Here is an 18588-nt window from a genome sequence, read left to right as displayed (position 1 = left end):
TCACAGAAAGTATTTGCTGACTCCTAGTTTGGAACCTTTTCTCTTTTGGTGAAGTGTTAGATTTTTTAGTGGGGCTTTTAGGTTCTTTCTTTTCTTTTCTTTTCTTTTCCCCTAAGATTGATAGATTTATTTACAGAGATGGGGGAATGGGGCAGAGGGAGAAGGAGAGAATCTCAAACACACTTCTTGCTGAGCAGGGAGCCCCACTTGGGCTGAGTCTTACAACCCTGAAATCATGACCTGAGCCAAAATAAGAGTCGGATGCTTAGCCAATTGAGCCACGTAGGTGCCCCTGCGGCTTTCAGTTTCCGAGATGGTAATGGTATGGATGAGTTAGTATATTTTTTATTCCACCATTAGGTAAATACTATCTTCCCTTTCTTCAGAATTTAGGTGCACATGTTTTTAGTCATTTTTTTTAAACTATAGGCTTAAATTCCATGATACTATTTGAAATGTATAATTATTTAAATCATTTTTGCTGCAAGAAATGAATATAATTTTTTAAAAATTATGTTCTTTATAAATTGCTTTGCTTATTGATCATGGACTTTTACTTTTTAACTGTTTTTATTTTAAAGTATGTGTATAGGGGCGCCTGGGTGGCACAGCGGTTGGGCGTCTGCCTTCGGCTCAGGGCGTGATCCTGGCGTGATGGGATTGAGCCCCACATCGGGCTCTTCTGCTATGAGCCTGCTTCTTCCTCTCCCACTCCCCCTGCTTGTGTTCCCTCTCTCGCTGGCTGTCTCTATCTCTGTTGAATAAATAAATAAAATCTTAAAAAAAAAAATAAAGTATGTGTATAGAGTATACCTATATGCAATTTAAAGATTAATAAAAAAAGCACACTGGAGTGTGTCCCACCTAGCCAAAAAATTGAAAGGATGGACTTCCTCATTAGTCAGTCAGTGCTTGCCATGAAGTGGAAAAGACCAAAGTGGTGGCAAGATGAAATAATTTGAGGGTGGATGAATTGGAACTGATCTCTTGGTGGAAGAGGAGCATGAAGCATGTGATCTGGGATCAGAATTTATCTGATCTGAGTGACTGGGTGACATTTAGATATGAGTAAAGAGGTCCCACTTAGCCACGCTAATAAAATAAACACTTTTGTTTGTTTTTTTTAATACTGAGAGGATGAGACTGGCTCTTGCACTTCAGTTTAGTATTTTTGCTTGATTGACTTTTTTCTGTCTTAGGTGTTACTACTGGTATACTATAAACTGAGGTACAGACACATCTCTAAAAGGACTAACTTATGTCAGAGTGAGTAGGAGGGTTTGGAATTTTTGATGCTTTGATTCATTTGTTTCAAATAGTTCTCTGGGTCAGTCCTTAAAAACTTTAAAATAGGCATACCCTTCTACGAGGTGCTGTCCCCCCAAATAGATCTGGGTATTTTTGTGGGGTATATTTGTTTTGTTTTATTTTTCTGAATGGAAAATACACTGATGTAGGCAACTCCTTCTGTTGACAACCTGTGTTAAGTAGGGTAGAGAACTAATTAGCACACTAATTAGTCTCTGCTTTGATTTTATGCAGATTTGATTTTATCTTATTAATAACACTTTCATCAGGCTTAGCCTTTAATTTTTTTAACTCCTAGCTTTCTTCTGAGAGAGCATTAAGCTAATAGGAAACATGTTGATGCTGATTCTCTAATTATACATTCAAAAGTTTTTTCATCTCATCACTTTGTGTCTTTTTGTCAGATGCACTTAATTTTTAATTTAAAATAGTTTTTCCCTTTATAAATGTAAATGTTTATTTTCTAAAAATTGGAAAATAGGAGGAAGAAAAACTACACAGTCACCCTGCTGTTTTGGCATTTTTACTTTGAATCATTCTGTGTATCTCCCCCACCTTGTGGGAACCTGTAATTTGCTATAAATTTGTGGCATAGTGTTAAACACAATAGACGTGATCTTTGCACTCAAAGGATTCAAAGTTTAATAACTTTGAAGTTATTTTTAAAAAATTAATGTACTATTACAGAGGAATGCATTAATATAGTCTATTTACGAGACTTATACACAAGGCTCGTTTCCAGTCCATCCCATTTCTTTCATTGTTTCTATAGATGTAGTCACTATTACCAACTTGTATATAATTTTTTCTATGATTTTTTAATGTAAAAAAGTTGTACAGTATCTACAATTAAATTTTTTCATTCACTAGGTTTGTATGTGTAGACCTACCTTAGTCTTTTAAACTGTTGTATAGTATGTCTTTTTATTGATTTACTGTAATTTTGTCATTTCCTATTGATGGACATTTAGGTTTCCCATTTTTTGCTATTACAAAAAAGTGCTGGAAGTGTTTGTATATGCCTTAGTATATGTGCAGCTCTTTCTGTGTGGAAGATATAGGGAGGTGGGATTAGTATATCATAGAGAGTATGTGGTTACCCTTGAAATTTTACTGTTCATATTCCTCTTAAAGTTGAACCTTACAGGAGCTTATCTTGCATCACTGTTCTGATATGTTGTTATTGCTTAATATTTTATCCTTGTTAAATTCAACAGATTATATTGTTCTGTATAGAAGTGCATGATTTAATTTGCATACATTTTTCCCGTATTCTTTTCTCACCATCCCTTCTTTAATCTCTGACTGTCCTTGAGAGATCATTTTCCTTCTTCCTGAAGAACATCTTCACAAGTTCCTTTAGTGGAGGGCTCTTGCTGGCAAACTGTCTCTATTTTTGTTTATTTTTTTTATTTTTAGTTTAGCCTCATTCTTTTATCAGTTATTTTTAGCACTTTATCATGGAAATTTGTAAGCAACCATGAAAGTAGACCAATAGTGTAATGAAGCCCAGTTATTTCTATCCCACGGTTCCTATAGTCACAGACATTTTACTATTCTACTTTCATCTCTTCCCCATTCTGTGTCTCCTTTCCTGCTGAAATATATCATGAAGTCTGTAAATACTTCAGTGTATCTCCTATAGAAGAGCTTAAAAAAAATAAATGTAATAACTACTACTATACTTAACTCACAGTACTTCCTGGATATCATCTAGTATCCAGTCCATGTGAAAATGTTGATTATCTCAAAAAATGTTTTATGATTTTACTCTCATTCTTGAGGGTTATTCTTTTCTAGGAGCACAATTGTAGGTTGATAATAATTTTCTTACAACATCTATCTATGTCCTTCCCTTCTGACTTCAGTTGTTGCTGTTGAGAAGTCACCTGTAATTCTAATTATCATTCCATTGGGTGAGAGGTCCTTTTTAAAAGTCTGCTTTTAAGGTTCTTGTTACCTTTAGTGTTCTGCAGTTTTGCTGTCTTGTAGCTGGATGTGGGTTTGTTGATCCCACTTAGGTATATTGTGCTCGCTGGGTCTGCAGATTATTTTTAACCATTGTGGGAAACCTGCAGCCGTTATCTTCTTCTTTTAAGACTGAAAAAAAATGAGGAATATACAGAAGCATATAAAATATGTGCAGTTTAATTATAAAGCAAACGTCTTTATAACCTGGGTCAGAATAGAATATTTCAAGTACCCTCAGAATTACCCACCCTTTCCCCATCCCAAATACATCTCTTCCCATTCATAACCCTCTTCCTTTCATTCAGAGGCACTCAGTATTCTGAGTTTTATTACCTTACATGCATTCCTAAAATATATTTTCTTTTATTTGTTGAAACGTATATGACCACAGTTATATTCTTCTTGCTTCCTTTGCTCAACATTATGTTTGTGAGATTCATCTGTGTTGTTGTGTAGCTGTAGTTCATTTTTTTTTAAAGATTTTATTTATTTATTTATTTATTTGAGAGAGAGAGAGAGCAGAAGCAGGGGAGCAGCAGAGGGATAAGAAGAAGCAGGCTCTCCACTGAGCAGGGAGCCCCATGAGGGGCTCAGTCCCAGGACCCTGAGATCATGACCTGCAGCCGAAGGCAGATGCTTAACTGACTGAGCCACTTGGGTGCTTTTCATGTGGCCATTATTTCTCAAATATCTTTTTCTTCTCCTTTTCTCTCCTTTTGTTCCCATTATGTGTATGTTGATGCACTTAATGGTGTTTTACTTTTCTCTGAATGTCTGTTCAGTTTTCTTTTTTCTTTTCCTCACTGTTCCTTGGATTACATAATCTTTATTAATCTGTCTTTGATTTTGCCAGTTCATTCTTCTGCCAGTTGAAATGCACTCTTGAGCCCCCTCCGATGACTTCTTTTGATTTCAGTTATTCTACTTTCCAACTCCAGAATTTCATTTTTTTTTAAAGATTTTATTTATTTATTTGACAGAGATAGAGACAGCCAGTGAGAGAGGGAACACAAGCAGGGGGAGTGGGGGAGGAAGAAGCAGGCTCACAGTGGAGGAGCCTGATGTGGGGCTCGATCCCATAACACCGGGATCACGCCCTGAGCCGAAGGCAGACGCTTAACCGCTGTGCCACCCAGGCGCCCCCAGAATTTCATTTTTTATTTTTAGTAATATTTATCTCTTTATTGACACTTCATTTGATGTGACATTGTCATCGTACATTCCTTTACTTCTTTAATTATGGTTTTTAGTTCTTTGATTATATGTAAATGGCTCTTCGAAGTCTGTTAAATCTGACATTTGGTGGCTCACTCGGGCAGTTTCTGTTGCCTGCTTTTTTCCTTTCTGTATGGGTTATACTATCCTATTTCTTTGTATGGCTTGTAATTTCTGGTTGGAAACTGGACATCTTATATAATATTTTAGCAACTCTGGATATTGGTCTCCCCTGCCCCTCTCAGGGCTTATGATTGTTACTTATTTGTTTAGTTACTGGATGGATTATTTTAGTGAAGTCTGTTTCCCTCTTGCAGTGTTAAGCATCTGGTGTTGTTCCTAGGGGGTGCAGATTTGGCTATGCCCACATTCACCCAGGGATTTTTCACAGGGCTCCCTTTCACTGCCTCTTTCCTTGACCACACCCTGTTAAGCCCCATTAATTGCCACCTGCCTGCTCCATTGTTTTCAACAATGCCTTAGGACATAAATTGTTTCTCAGCTTGATCCAAAAAATTGGAGCTCACCTGAAGGGATAGTTCTTGCGTCAGAGCTTGAAGTTTGTTCTGATCCCTGGAGGGCTCATCCCAGCTGGCTTACAGGCTAGCCTGTATCTGAATCTCCTCCCGTTTGCCCTTCACCACAATGTCCGAGGTTTTGAGATTGCCCTTAGGCTTGAACTTAACACTCTGTTGCAAACAAAGTCAACATGGGAACAGTGTTGGATTGGAACAATCTCTTTGGAAGAGATTCAGAGCTATTGGTTTTAAGGCCTGGTTCATCTTTCTGGCAAAATCTCTGGCTCTGGTTCTGGAATTGGGTAGTAGAGACAGTGATGTGCTTTTCTCTCTGTGTTTCACCCCGAGTTTAGTAACTGAGCACTTCTTAGAGGGATATATAGTAGTCTCAGTTCACCTAGTCTTGCCTTTTCTGCTGTGGGACTTCTGCTTTCCAAAGTAGCTGGGTGGAGGACAATCTGGGTCCTAGTATTTTCAACATGCAACAACATAGGACCTCTTTCCTGTCAGTGGCATTTGAGTGGAAGAGAGGTGCCCTTACCTGCACTTACCTGGAACTTAGCTTTAGCATCAGGTAACTTTGAGCAGAGTGAGAAATGCTGACGTCCTGCTCCTCCTGGGAAGATTGCTCTTAGACTGGTAGCTGTGGTGAAAGGGCACTCTTTGTTCCTCGCTGCCCCAATCTCACCAAGTTTCAGCCTCACTGAGCTGGTGAGGGGGAATGAAAGAGAGGGAGTAGGTTTTGGTTCAAATACTACATAGTCTTGCTGTTTTTCTGAGTTTTAGATTTTCTTGAGGAAATGTTTCTTCATTTGCCTCATACCTTAGGATCATTTTCACCTGTTGGGGTCACTAATGTAGCCCAAAGACATAGACTAGAATTCGAAACACAATAAGAGCTGAATAACTATTTATTGAATCACTCAATAAATGAAGATAAAAAAGAACTGTTAGAATGTCAGAGACTTCATTGGTCAGCTATCCAACTTTTCTAATAAAGTGAGAACCTTTTTAAGTAGAAGAAATAAGTGTTATGATGTACTGGATACAATTAGAACAGCCAGTTAGCTTTCTTGTTTAGAGAGCCAAAATGTGCTTATACCTTTTGTTTTTTAAACTTCGCTCTTTAAAAGGCTAGTCATTGTTAAGTTTTGCCTACCATATTTTAAGTAGTGGTGGAAGGCTATACCAAAGTGGTTTAAGTTAGATTTTTTTTACTTGAATCATTTTAAATGTGTATGGAAACTTTTTTATAGGAAGGAAACTTGTAGCAAATCTTTTTTTTTCTTTAAATTGATATTACACATAAATGATCATCTTCAGTTTTTTAATACATTTTAATTTTCATGTTAGGTTTTTAAAAATATATTTGTATGCAAAGGTTGCATTTCCTTATTGCTTTGATTGAATGATTTGTCATCTTGGCTGTCTTTGATTTGTTCAGCTGATAAGTTGGTGGCAATTTTAAAAACAACTCCCAAAATCAATGATTATATTCCTCCAATTGCAAATGAATGCATGCAAATTAGAAAATTATTATTTTTTTTAGTATTGAGTATTGCATCATAAGTAAATTAAAAAAAACCTTTGCCTTTTCAGCAAGATGTTAAGGGAAGTCTGTTACTGTTTCTAATATGTATTTGCTACATATGGACTTGAAAAGATTGTTAGTTTTGTTCAGTGAGTCTTCTAATAGGTACCTACACATTTATGGATGAATAAATAGGTACTTACCCTTCCTTTACTCCCTTCCTTCCTTCCTTCCATCCATCCATCCATCCATCCATCCGTTCTTTCTTGCTCTCCTTCCACTTGACAAATAGTTACTTGCCACCAACTGTTGATTTTTGGGTATGGTAATAAGTAAGACAGTCTCTTCCCTCCTGGGGGTAACTTTCTACAGGAAAAAGATTCTGTTCATCTTCTTCCACCCTTATCTACCTCTTCTGCAAAAAATGCTTAGGGGACATGTTATAGTATGTGAGACAACTTGGATGCTGATTGTGATTTACATCTTCTGAAAGTAAAATAATTTACTAAATGAACACATTGGTGGAGAGGTCGAAAGCAGTCCCAGATAATTCTTTTATGTATAATGGCATCTTAACCTTTATGAAGGAGACTTTAAATTCTTAGGTAGGTATTTTTCTAAAACATAAAAAAACTTTCCTCCTGTTCCTATAGGTAATACAAATGGTCTTGAGTTCCATAGTGTGTGTATATTTCCGGTATGTATATAATGGTACTTTGGTACTTAATTTAAAATGGGGAAGTATTGTTGTTGATATTTAGTAATCAGCTTACCTTGCTTTTTTATGTAGCAAACTGTCCATAGCTAGTGTTTAGTCTGTTTTTTGCCTTTGTGTAGTTTATTATATAAGTAATATGCTTTGTGAAATAGGTGCCTAATATAGAAACAGTGGGTAACTTAGAATATTGTTTCCTATTTTTGAAGAAGGTTGTCAGTCATAAATGACATACAACAAATAATTTATTCCTTTTTTTTTATTATTCATTCATCAAATAAGTGAGTACTTACTCTTTACCACCAGCCGTGTTGTAGCTGCTTGGTATGCTGTCGTAAATGTGATGTGCCAGGTAATTTCTGTGCTCTCCTGAAGTTTCCATTCTAGTGAGATAGGACAGGTTGTTAAGTAAGAATTTTATAGTTATAAAACAGTGATTAAGTAAACTCTAAGTGGTGTGGTATTATACTTACAGGTTTTAAAAAAGTTTATAGTTCTGTGTATATATATTGAGTATATGGTTTTTATGGACACTTAAGATCTATTCTGGATACTCTTCGTGTGTGTGTGTGTGCGCGTGTATCATATCTGTAAATAGCTTTCTATTACGTGTTGTTACAGTGTATTTTGGTTGTGTAGTGTATCCAGCGGTATAATTTGCTGTGCAGTGGAGTTGAATCATATACACATTTACCTAATGACAAAATCAGCTATGAGATTGGCAAAAAATTAAAGGATTAATGACTTTAAGGAACCAAATACTTAAAAGTTTTTCTCAAAAGTGCTGTTTATAGCCCATTTAAGTGTATGTAGTGTATATTTTTCTTTTATTGACTTTTTAATTATAAAATATATCTAACCTAAAATTTGTCATTTTAAGTATTTTTTAAGTGTACAATTCAGTAGCATTAAGTACATTCACAATGTTGTGTAACCATCACCACTTTCTATTTCTAAAACCTTTTTTACCATCCCAACCAGAAACTTTGTATCCATTAAGCAGTAGCTCCTCATTCTCCCTCACCCCAACCCAAGGTAACCTCTACTCTCCTGTCTGTGTCAGTGAATTTGCCTATTCTAGATACCTCATATCAGTGGAATCATATACTTTTCTTGTTGTGACTGGCTTATTTCACTTAGTACAGTGTTTTCAAGGTTCATCCACATTGTAGCATGTATCAGAATTTTATTCTTTTTATGGCCGAATATATTCTAGGTGTACACTACATTTTATATTCATCTGTCTGTGGACACTTGGGCTGTTTCCATCTTCAGCTGTTGTGAATAATGCTGCTGTGAACATTGCTGTACAAGTATGTGTTCAAGTCCCTGCTTTCAGTTTTGGTGTCTCTATCCAGAAGTGGATCATATGCTAATTCTGTATTTAGCTTTTTGAGGAACCACCAAACCATTTTCCATAGTGGCTGCAGTACTTTACATTTTACAATATGTGTTTATACAGATTTTTTTAACAGGGTCCTAAGCACAAAACCACATGTGCAGCACTATAGGAGTGATTTTTGAGCATGGTTTTGAGTACAGGATTTTAATTGTGTGTACTTCACTACATAGAATGTGAGCTCTTTGGTGTTTTAGGAGCATTATATTTATGTCAGATTTATACTGTGTTGTGTTATTAGTTGCAGTTGATGTAGAGAATAAGAACTCAGGTAATGAGGTAGAGATTTTCTCTAGTATTGACTTTTTTGAAAAAGTAACAACATTTTCACTTTTTGGAAATGTGCATTTCATACACAAAGATATGTAGCTGCGACTTCAGTGATCATAATTTCTGTTTTACCATGCTGGAAAGGGCATGGGTTCTGAAGCTGGTGGTCTTACTTTTGAATTGTGTGTTTTAACCCTTGGAGCCACGTTTGCCATGTAGCCTCATGTTCACCTTTTATAAAGGGGATAATGTGTCTTACCAAGTCACTGTGAAGGTTAGGTAGTGTAATGAACTTTTTTTTTTTTTCAAAATTACTGAATCAATAGCTAATCACTCCTGTCCTAAGAACCCCCACACCTCCTCCAGGAAGTCACTGACTTTACTTTCCTTTTTCAATTAAAAACATCTTCTCTTTCTGTGTCTTATACCTTTGTAAATCTTATTAACTCATTTTGTTTTATTTTTATTTTAATATACTATAAATATATAATTTATACAATATAGTTTTAATATAAATATTAATATTTATGAAATAAAATTATTCTTCCTTAAATGAAAAATTTGGGCTAAGGTATTTGGAGAGGAGAGAGTTTATTCCAAAGCTTATTTTAAAGCTAGTTCAGTAGTGTTACATAGAGGAAATTTATCTATACTTGAATTTTCATTTAATTTTGCGTGTCTTAGCGTTTTTCCGACGAATAAATTGAGTCCTAGAGCTTTCGAGTGTCCTTTCCAAGATCATATAGCCATTTAGTGGAGGGATGAGGCAGAAACCAGCTCTTCTACCTTGTATTCCAGTGTTCTACCACATTAGACTTCTCTCTTACATTTTGCCAGTTCTGTGATTACTTTGGCAACAGGCTTGCATGGCGTCTCTCCATGGTACTAGAAGTGTACAAAATGCAGTCGTACTTGTATTAACCATCTTAAGGGACTTCTTGCTGTTTTAGTCCCTTTCCTCCCTCTAAACTGAAAATATGTACTCTTGCAGACCTTTTAAAAAAATGTTTAGGGGTGTCTAGGTGGCTCAGTCGGTTAAGTGTCTGCCTTTGACTCAGGTCATGATCCCAGGGTCCTGGGATGGAGCACCATGTCCGGCTCCCTGCATAGCGGGGAGTCTGCTTCTCCCTCTCCCTCTGCCCCTCCCTCTGCTTGTTCTCTGTCTCTCTCTCTAATAAATAAAATAAATAAATAAATAAATAAATAAATAAATAAATAAATAAAATCTTTTAAAAAGTTTTTTTAAAAAGCAAGCAATCAAAAAGTAAAACTTCAGTACATCATCTATTTTACTTTTTGGAAAACTTTTCAATTCATAAATCCCAGCTGTTTATCTCTCAGCATCCCATAAATTATCTCACTAAAACTCAAGTAAGCTGTTGTGGAAGTGATGCCATGTAATCAGAAGTACATTAGAAGTGTAGATAGCACTGCTGAAGTAGTTTCCAGTTAGTGGAAACTATGTTTGAGTCTGTTTTTTCTGCAGGTATAGTTTGGGATGTTCAAGTTGGAGGAGCTATAAGAAATCAGCTCAAATTTTAACATATGAAGAAACAGATTTTATGTATGAGGAAACTGATAGTAGCAAAATTGGGTCTGCAAACCAGGATTCCTGAATTGTTTATAAATACATGTACCATGTCTTTTAAAAAAATTATTTTGAAATAATTATAGAGTCATAGGAAGATATTTTTCTTCTAATTATTAAAAGTCAGATTTATGGGATGCCTAGGTGGCTCAGTTGGTTAAGCATCTGCGTTCAGCTCAGCCAGGGTCCTGGGATCGAGTCCTGCATCAGACTCCCTGCTCAGTGAAGGGCCTGCTTCTCCCTCTGCCTGCCACTCCCCCTGCTTGTGCTCTCATTCTCTGACAAATAAATAAATCTTTAAAAATAAATAAATCAAGCTGGAGGGTAACATAGACAATAGCTTCCACATAAACATATAAACCTTGTATGTGTGTATATTTGATTTCTCTAAGAAAATAAAGCACATTAAATAAATTATTTATTTATTTATTTATTTATTTATTTATTTATTTATTTGAAAGAGAAGAGCGCAAGCGATGGGGGGTAGGGGGGAGGAGCAGAGGGAGAGGGCCAAGCAGACTCTGCACTAAGTGGGGAGTCCATTGTGGGGTTCGATCCCATGACCTGGAGATGACAACCTGAGCCAAAATCAAGAATCAGATGGTTAACCGACTTAGGCACCCAGGCGCCCCTCTAGCTTGCTTTTGCAAAAACCCGACAACTATATAATAGGCATCTTCTGATTCAGGACATCCAGTTTATGACTATATCATTATTTAATGATTTCCCAACTGATGGACAGTTACTTTGCAGTTTTCTGCTCTAGGAACAGTGCTGCCAAACAGAGCAAAGTACTTGGTGCACAGGTATATTTGTGTGGGATAGATTCTAAGGTGGTACAAAGGCATGGTTAACAGCACAGATTCAGGGGCTAAGACTTGCCGGAATGAATCCAGGCTGCACCACTTAAGAGCCAGGCAACTTAAGGCAAGGTACTTTTTGTGCTCTCGTTTTTGCTGAAAGAGGAACTTAGATCAGTGATAATCTTTACTTCCTGGGGAGACTAACTTCTTTGATAGGCTAAGGGGGGGGGGAATGCTCTCTCACTATTTACTAACCAAAGAGGTTGATCATCTTCATATGTTGTAATTATTTATAATTCTGTGAATTACTCATTGTCTTTTGTTCTCATTTTGGTCGACTTAATTGCCTTTTTAAAATTGCTTTGTGAGATTTGTTTATATACCCTGGACCCTAAGTTTTCTATATAGTGAATATATCCTTTACTCTCTTGCTTGCCTTTAATTTTGTGTTTTCTTCTTTCCACATTACTAAGTTGACCATTTCTTTCTGTGTAGATTGATCTTTAAAATAAATAGACCAGAATTTTATTATTGCTTATAAACTGGTGTGTCCTTATCATATTGATTTGTAAATGTCAGTGTTACTAAATATTAAAATCTCATAAATTCATGGTTCTGTTTCTAGAGTGTTTAGGTTGTTTAGTCTTTTGTCTATTTTTATACCCATGTCAAATTTTAAAAATTACTCTAGCTTTGTAGTACAGTTCAGTATCTGATAGCACAAATTTCTACATTTCCCCCTAGAAGTTTTAAAGCAGTTTGTATGCATTTACTCTTTCTTGTAAACTTCAGAATCAGCTTGTTGAATTGTATTATTTTGGTAGAGATTACATTGACTTTATTTTGGAGGCTAAAATAGTGATTTCAACATGTTTTAATTTACCATTGACTTTACTGTATTGTTACATAAAGATTTTCAACTATCCATAATCTAAAATGAGAAATTATTTAATTTTTCAAAACACTCTGGAGTATGGAATCTTTTTGGTTTCTTCCCCCTTCCTGTTTTTTGTAGGATTTTGTACCATTACCATAGAAATCCTTTTTTGGCTTTATATGTGCTTATTTTACCAGAGGTTTTCATTGGCATAATAATACATATTTGATCGTAAACCATTGAGTTCTATGGCATATTTTTTCAGCTCTAGTCTTTTTCTGTGGTGAAGGTTTGATATTAACGTAATTATAGATGACTGAAGCCTTTTCTATTTCTTTAGGTTTATTCTGTAAACACATTTATTTTCTGACACATTTTAGAATTCTGTAGCCTTTTAGTTATGTGGCAGCATTATTAGCTTTTAGGTCAAAGATAAGACAGTGTAGAGTGTGTTTTAAAGCTATATATTATTTATTCTCCTAAAATGTGCTATGATTAGGTACTAGGTTAGTATTAAATATTTCATGTAGAAAAAAGGAAGTTCTTTTGTCTTTCTGTTGAGTACAAAAGATTAGTGATGCTAGACTTCTTATTTTGACATTCAAAAAAACTTCAGAATTCCATTCTGAAATCTCATCTGAGATGATAGCAAAATTTGCTTCAGATTGTACAAATTTTTTGTTAATATGGTTCCTGATGATTGAAATGCCATTTTTTTCCAGTAGTAAACAGTATACTTTGTTTCTTCTCATGCAGGTCTTTGAAGTTCTACAGTTTAGTTCTCAGTGCTGAACTTCCTTCTCCCTTAAGTTATTATAAACTTTTGCTGCTGTTTAATAAACGTGAAGATGTCTCGCAGTCCTGATGCGAAGGAAGACCCTGTGGAATGTCCTCTTTGCATGGAGCCCTTGGAGATAGATGATATCAACTTTTTTCCTTGCACCTGTGGCTATCAGATTTGCCGATTTTGTTGGCACCGAATTCGCACTGATGAAAATGGACTTTGTCCTGCATGTAGGAAGGTAAATACTCCAAAGTAACTTCGTGTAGTTTTTTTTTGCCCCATGTATATAAGTAGATTTAAAAGAATCTACAGACCTCAGGTGACTTTATGTGTAGCAGTATATTTTTAAGATGATAATGAAGTAGAAAGACACTATATGACCTTGGTAAAGTCATATAACCTCTTTGGTTGACCTTTAGCTTTCTTATTTGGAGAGATTCACAAGATCAGTGTGCTAGATATTTAAGAGAATTAGGAGTTGGAGAGGCAGTAGATTTAGCTGAGGGGAAATTCACTTTAATTTTCTAGTACAAAATAGAGGAAAAGTTTTGACATTTACTAAAAGAGGTCATGGGTTAAAATGACAGAAATCCTACTTCAGAAGGTAATGGTTACTCATTTGTTGAGTCTTTACAACTCTAGGCTGTAATGCTATCTTCAATGTATATTGAAACTAGGCCTTTCAAGTAACTTGTCCACAGGCATCAGCTAGTGGGTAATAGGTTTGGGATTCAAATATAAATCTTTTGAGTCTTTTCTAACTCTAAATAGTTCTATGATTTTTACTATTCCTGGGTCTTGTTCACATAAGCGGGCACAACAGTTATTGTACAGTGAGTGACTTAATAGAGTAAGTAGGATTGCTGCATTTCTATTTTGAAGGACTTTATTTGTGATCTCGGGGTTAATGCAAATATCTAATTTTTTTTTGCCTTTGCTTTTCAGTTCTATTGGTATGGCTTAAACTTTTCTGTTTACCCATTTCAAAAAGCTCTTATTATGTTCGTTACTACAAATTTTGAGAAAGCAGGAATGTGTTTTAGATACCTAGAATATTTATTTTATCTCTCAGTTTTCTTACCAGAGAGATTATCTCTCAGAAGACAATGCATTATCCAATTGTTTTTTTAATCTAGTGGGCATTAATATATATTACCTGAATGAAAAAAGGTTAGATCTACTTAATTGTTGAGTTTATATACAGTATATATATGTAGTATATATAACAGATAATATTTATAATGTATATATGTGATATCTTTTTGTATGATTAATGTATTTTAGGGATGTGAATGAAAAGCAAGTGAAAACTTTAATATTAGCTTTGGTCAAAATTTGTAATAAATTTGTGTTAGTGGATTTTAAAAAGCATTCAGTCATATTTTAAAAATTGGTTCCTGGTTATTTCAGAAGAAGACCATTGTATTGAACTATTTTGTTGGAAGTGGTAATTTTTAGTATAGCCCAAGACTATAAGGCTTGCGAAGTTGTTTGACTTCATTACGTTTCTCTCTTTTTCTTTTGGTGTGAAGAGGAGTCTTAATAAGAAGACCACTTGTTAAGTAGTCATTAGAGAAAAATCAATTATTTGGGGAAATGGCAAAAAAATTCACTTCACTTTTAGGGGGTTACCTAGAATCACCTTAAATTCTTAGAAAGTAGAGAAAAAAGTAGAAAAATTTTAAGAATAAAGCAAAATAATTTTAGCAGAGCTGGTTATTGATAAAAATGTGCCTTTCTGGGAGGACAAGCAAGTGTGAAGAATCGGAAAGACAGTAGGCCATTGGGATCAATTTTAAGAAAGAAGCATTAGCTCAAACATACTCAGGATAAGGCTGCTGAGAAAAGATAAGAGTAGTGGTACTTTTAAGATCCTAAGGAAAATCAGTGTGGTTGCCTGAGTGTTGCATTGGAGGAGGATATGGATCCAACCTAACTTTTATGCCATGTAGCAGAGACAGATGCTCTCTAGCTGGAACACTGGTTATAAATTTGGGTCAGAGCCTTAAGGTAGTTGGAGTTACCCTGGAGGAACTAAGACCTCCTATACTCAGAAGATGAATTATTGATATATTCTGTCCACCAGTTTGTCCTCTTTGTAGTCACAAAAGAGCATCCTGCAGTAAACACAAATAGCATTTATAGACCGTTGACAGAGTTCTTACATGTAAAAATGTGTAAGAACCAAGAATTAACAGACATTTCAGGAAAACCAACATCAGTACCAAAAATCAGTAAATAAAAGAACCTAACAGAGGTAAGCAAAGAGAAAGAAACATTTAACAGTGTCGTTAATGCTTCTCAAACAAATAAAAGAGAATGGCATATCTATGTAGAAGGAACTTTTTTTAAAGAGCAGATTAGAGATCTTGCAAATGAACAATCTTATGAGTGGGCTGAAGAACAGAATGAACAAAGTTCAAGAACAAATCAATAAGTTGGAAGATTTTGCTGAGTATTTTTTTTTTGTAGCATATAGTACAAAAAGATTTTTTTTTTAAAAAAAGCATGAAAGAGAAGTTAAGCAACATAAAAGATCTACTGGTTCTAATCTGCTGAGAAAAGCTACAGAAGCAGTGAAATAAGAATGGATGGGAAGGAATAAAAGAACCACTAGAAGAAAATTTCTTGTGAAAAGCAGTTGTCCTTAGAAGGGCTGTGTGAGTAGGAGACAAGATGACTGAAAAATATCAACATCTATTAATAGAATTGTAAAATTTTAGAATATCTAGAATAAAGACAAAGTTCTCAAAGCTTTTGGGAGAAAAGTGCATAGACTACAAAGGAACAAGAATAAAATTGATACTGGTGTTTTTGTTTTGTAACAATAGAAAAGAGAAAATAATTGAGAAATTTGTTTTTCCAAATTTTTGAGAGTGAATAACTTTGAGGAATTCTTAATTTCATTCACATGTAAAAGCATAATAAAATATTTCCAGACATAAAAAGATTCATAAGGTTTAATATCCACTATACAGGACAAGTAGAAGAGTTGGTGACTGTAAGGGAAGTAAAGAATGGCCATTGAGTGAGATGGGGAAAACCTCAGTTGGAACAGGTTTTTGAGATCAGGAACTCAGTTTTAGACATGTTAAGTTTGAGATTCCTATTAGAAATCCAAATGGAGAAATTGGTTAGGTGAATATTCAAATTTGGTTCTGGTATGGAAATAATAAATTTGAGAGTTAGCATATAGCATGTTATTTATAAAGTAATACTAGATGAGATCACAAGAGAGGGTCAATAGAAAAGATGAGAGATTGTCTAAGGAAGAGCACCAAAGCTCTCCAACATTTGTAGAAAGAAAAAAAATCCTTATTAAAGAATTATGAGGCAACCTCCTTTAGGGTTTCTAAGTTATAATCTTTAGCTGAAGTGGTTATTGTTAAGTCAGACCAGGAGGAATTTTTTTGTTTTCTTGTTGACTTAATATAACTACAACTGCTAGAACTTCTGCTTGGTCTCTGACTACTAGGCCTTGCTCCTACTTGTCTCATGGCTGGAGTGGGTCATGGAGAGCAGACAGTGCAGGCCACACAGAGTCTCGGTTTAGCTTTGCCAGAGTGTGCTGAGCACACTTAGCACACGTAGTTATGAAGCTGCCCATCTCAGTCAGGGACCAGCAAGTCTTTACATCTCTGTAGACCAGCCTCAGTGGTTATGTTAACACAGGAAAACCTCAGGTGTTGCCCGATGCCTGGAGAAGACCGTGAATCTGCCATGTACACATAGCCCAGCCCTGCTGGGAGATGGCCTGCAGAGGTCTCTCTGTGAAATGGCAAATCAAGATGATTTAAGTAAACTTGGAGATGCAGGGTGGGAGTTGGTTGAAGCAAGCCCTGGCTTGGGTGCACAAATGAAACCTGCTTGTTTACATAAAGGGCCTCTTTGCTTTAGTAGTTTTGAAAAGCAGAGAGGTGGTCAGGCTTCAAAAACCAAGAGAGTTTAATGTTTCTCTTTGGTCCTAGTTGCTGAGCCTAAACAGATCAGAAAGACCTTCATGTTTCCCTAAACTAAGGCATAAATTACCTGGTCATTCCTTAGACTGTCTTTGTATGTTCTTTTAGTGCAACATTTCTGGGGGAAATACCTGGTAGAAACAGCAGATGTGGGAACCCAGGTGGTGTACTGACGTAGCATCATACAGTAATGACTCACACGGAAGCCAGACTGGCCAAAGAGATGAAAACTTCAACAAAGTTACTGTTATTTTCATCTCAGAAATAATGGAGGATATTACATCCATGAAACAAGAATGGGATTGTCTAAAAAAATTCAGTGAAGGATAAACACAGTTACTAATAATTAAAATATAGCAGAAATAACAAGGAAAGAGTTGGGAGATGAATTTGAGAACATTTCCTAAAAAGTAGTGCGAAAAGACAAAGGAGATAGAATATATGAGAGAAGAGATAACTTTATTTGAGGATCAATCCAGGAGGTCAAATACTAAATAAGTTAGTGTTCTAGAAACAGACTACAGTAATAAAGAAGGAAAGTTGTTTCAGAAATATGATTGAAGAATATTCCCAAGACCAAAGGATATATTTCCAGATTAAAAAGGCCCGTCAAGTGCCAGGCACAAACTTTTCTATTTTTAAACAGAAACTGAAAACGAAGAAGTTCTGCAAGCTTCCAAAGAGGAAAAAAGTAGGCTACACATGAAGATCAGGCATCAGAATCATTTCAGAATTCTCAAAAGCAAGACTTGAAGCTAGAAGATATTTCTGAAGGAAATTTATTTTCGTCCTGGAACTCCATATCTGCATGTTAATTAAGTGTGAAGGTACATGAAGACATTTCAGACTTGATAGATCTCGAAATTTTTTTTTCTTTACCTTCCGTGCCTTCTCTCTCAGGAATCTCCTGCAGAATATGCCCCACCAACGTGAAGGAATGAAGAAAAGAGAATACATGGGATAAAGGAAAGAGGTGATCAAATAGAGGAGCAGTGCGATGGGATTCCTGAGATGATGGGAAAGAGGACAACCAGTACAGAATGTGGCAGATCAGAAAGTTGCACGAGAGGGGTTTCTACAAAAAGATAAAATTGAGAGAATACTTGGTGTTCTAAAAGAGAATTGTGTTATGAGGCCGTTTGAACATTTGGAGGAGATTTGATGGTTGAATTAGTAATAAATGTATATAGATCTAATGAGTTAACACTAGGGGAAACAAAAAACTGTACAAGAAAAGCAATCATATTATGCTACAATGGCTCAGATATGTTGTAGGGGTTGAGATTTTTTTTTCCCCATACAGATATATTGTTACAGCATCATTTGTAGAAAAGATTATCTCTTCACTGTTGAATGGTTTTGAGCTCTTTCTTTAAAAAGGAGTTGCTTATAAATGTGTAAGTTCATTTCTAGAATTCTTCCACTTCCATCCGCAGACGATTGTTTCTATCCTTATCCCAATACCATACTGTCTTGATTATTCTTAAGTCTTCAAATCTAGTATGATAAATCTTTCAACTGTGTTATTCTTTATAGAATTTATTTTGGACATCTAAGACCTTAGCATTTCCACATAAAGTTTTTAATTAGTTTGTAATTTTATACAAAAAACCTACTCGGCTTTTGATTGAACTTGATTAAACAGGTCAA

At 35.5% G+C, this 18588-nt stretch overlaps 1 protein-coding gene across 12 annotated transcripts in view; it reads left to right on the top strand.

Annotated features, from left to right (window-relative positions):
- The window catches only part of CNOT4 (CCR4-NOT transcription complex subunit 4), a 137917-nt gene that overhangs the window by 44486 nt on the left and 74843 nt on the right, over window positions 1–18588 (top strand). For all 12 annotated transcript variants that reach the window (XM_026511579.4, XM_026511583.4, XM_026511577.4 and 9 more), the window contains one exon: window positions 12952–13217. In XM_026511579.4, coding sequence (XP_026367364.1) covers window positions 13044–13217 — 174 coding nt within the window. In that variant the 5' untranslated portion in view covers window positions 12952–13043. The remainder of the gene's footprint in view (window positions 1–12951; window positions 13218–18588) is intronic.

This window comes from Ursus arctos, unplaced genomic scaffold, assembly GCF_023065955.2.
Source record: "Ursus arctos isolate Adak ecotype North America unplaced genomic scaffold, UrsArc2.0 scaffold_3, whole genome shotgun sequence".
Classification (NCBI taxonomy): domain Eukaryota; kingdom Metazoa; phylum Chordata; class Mammalia; order Carnivora; family Ursidae; genus Ursus; species Ursus arctos.
This window is presented reverse-complemented; position numbering and strand designations above follow the sequence as displayed.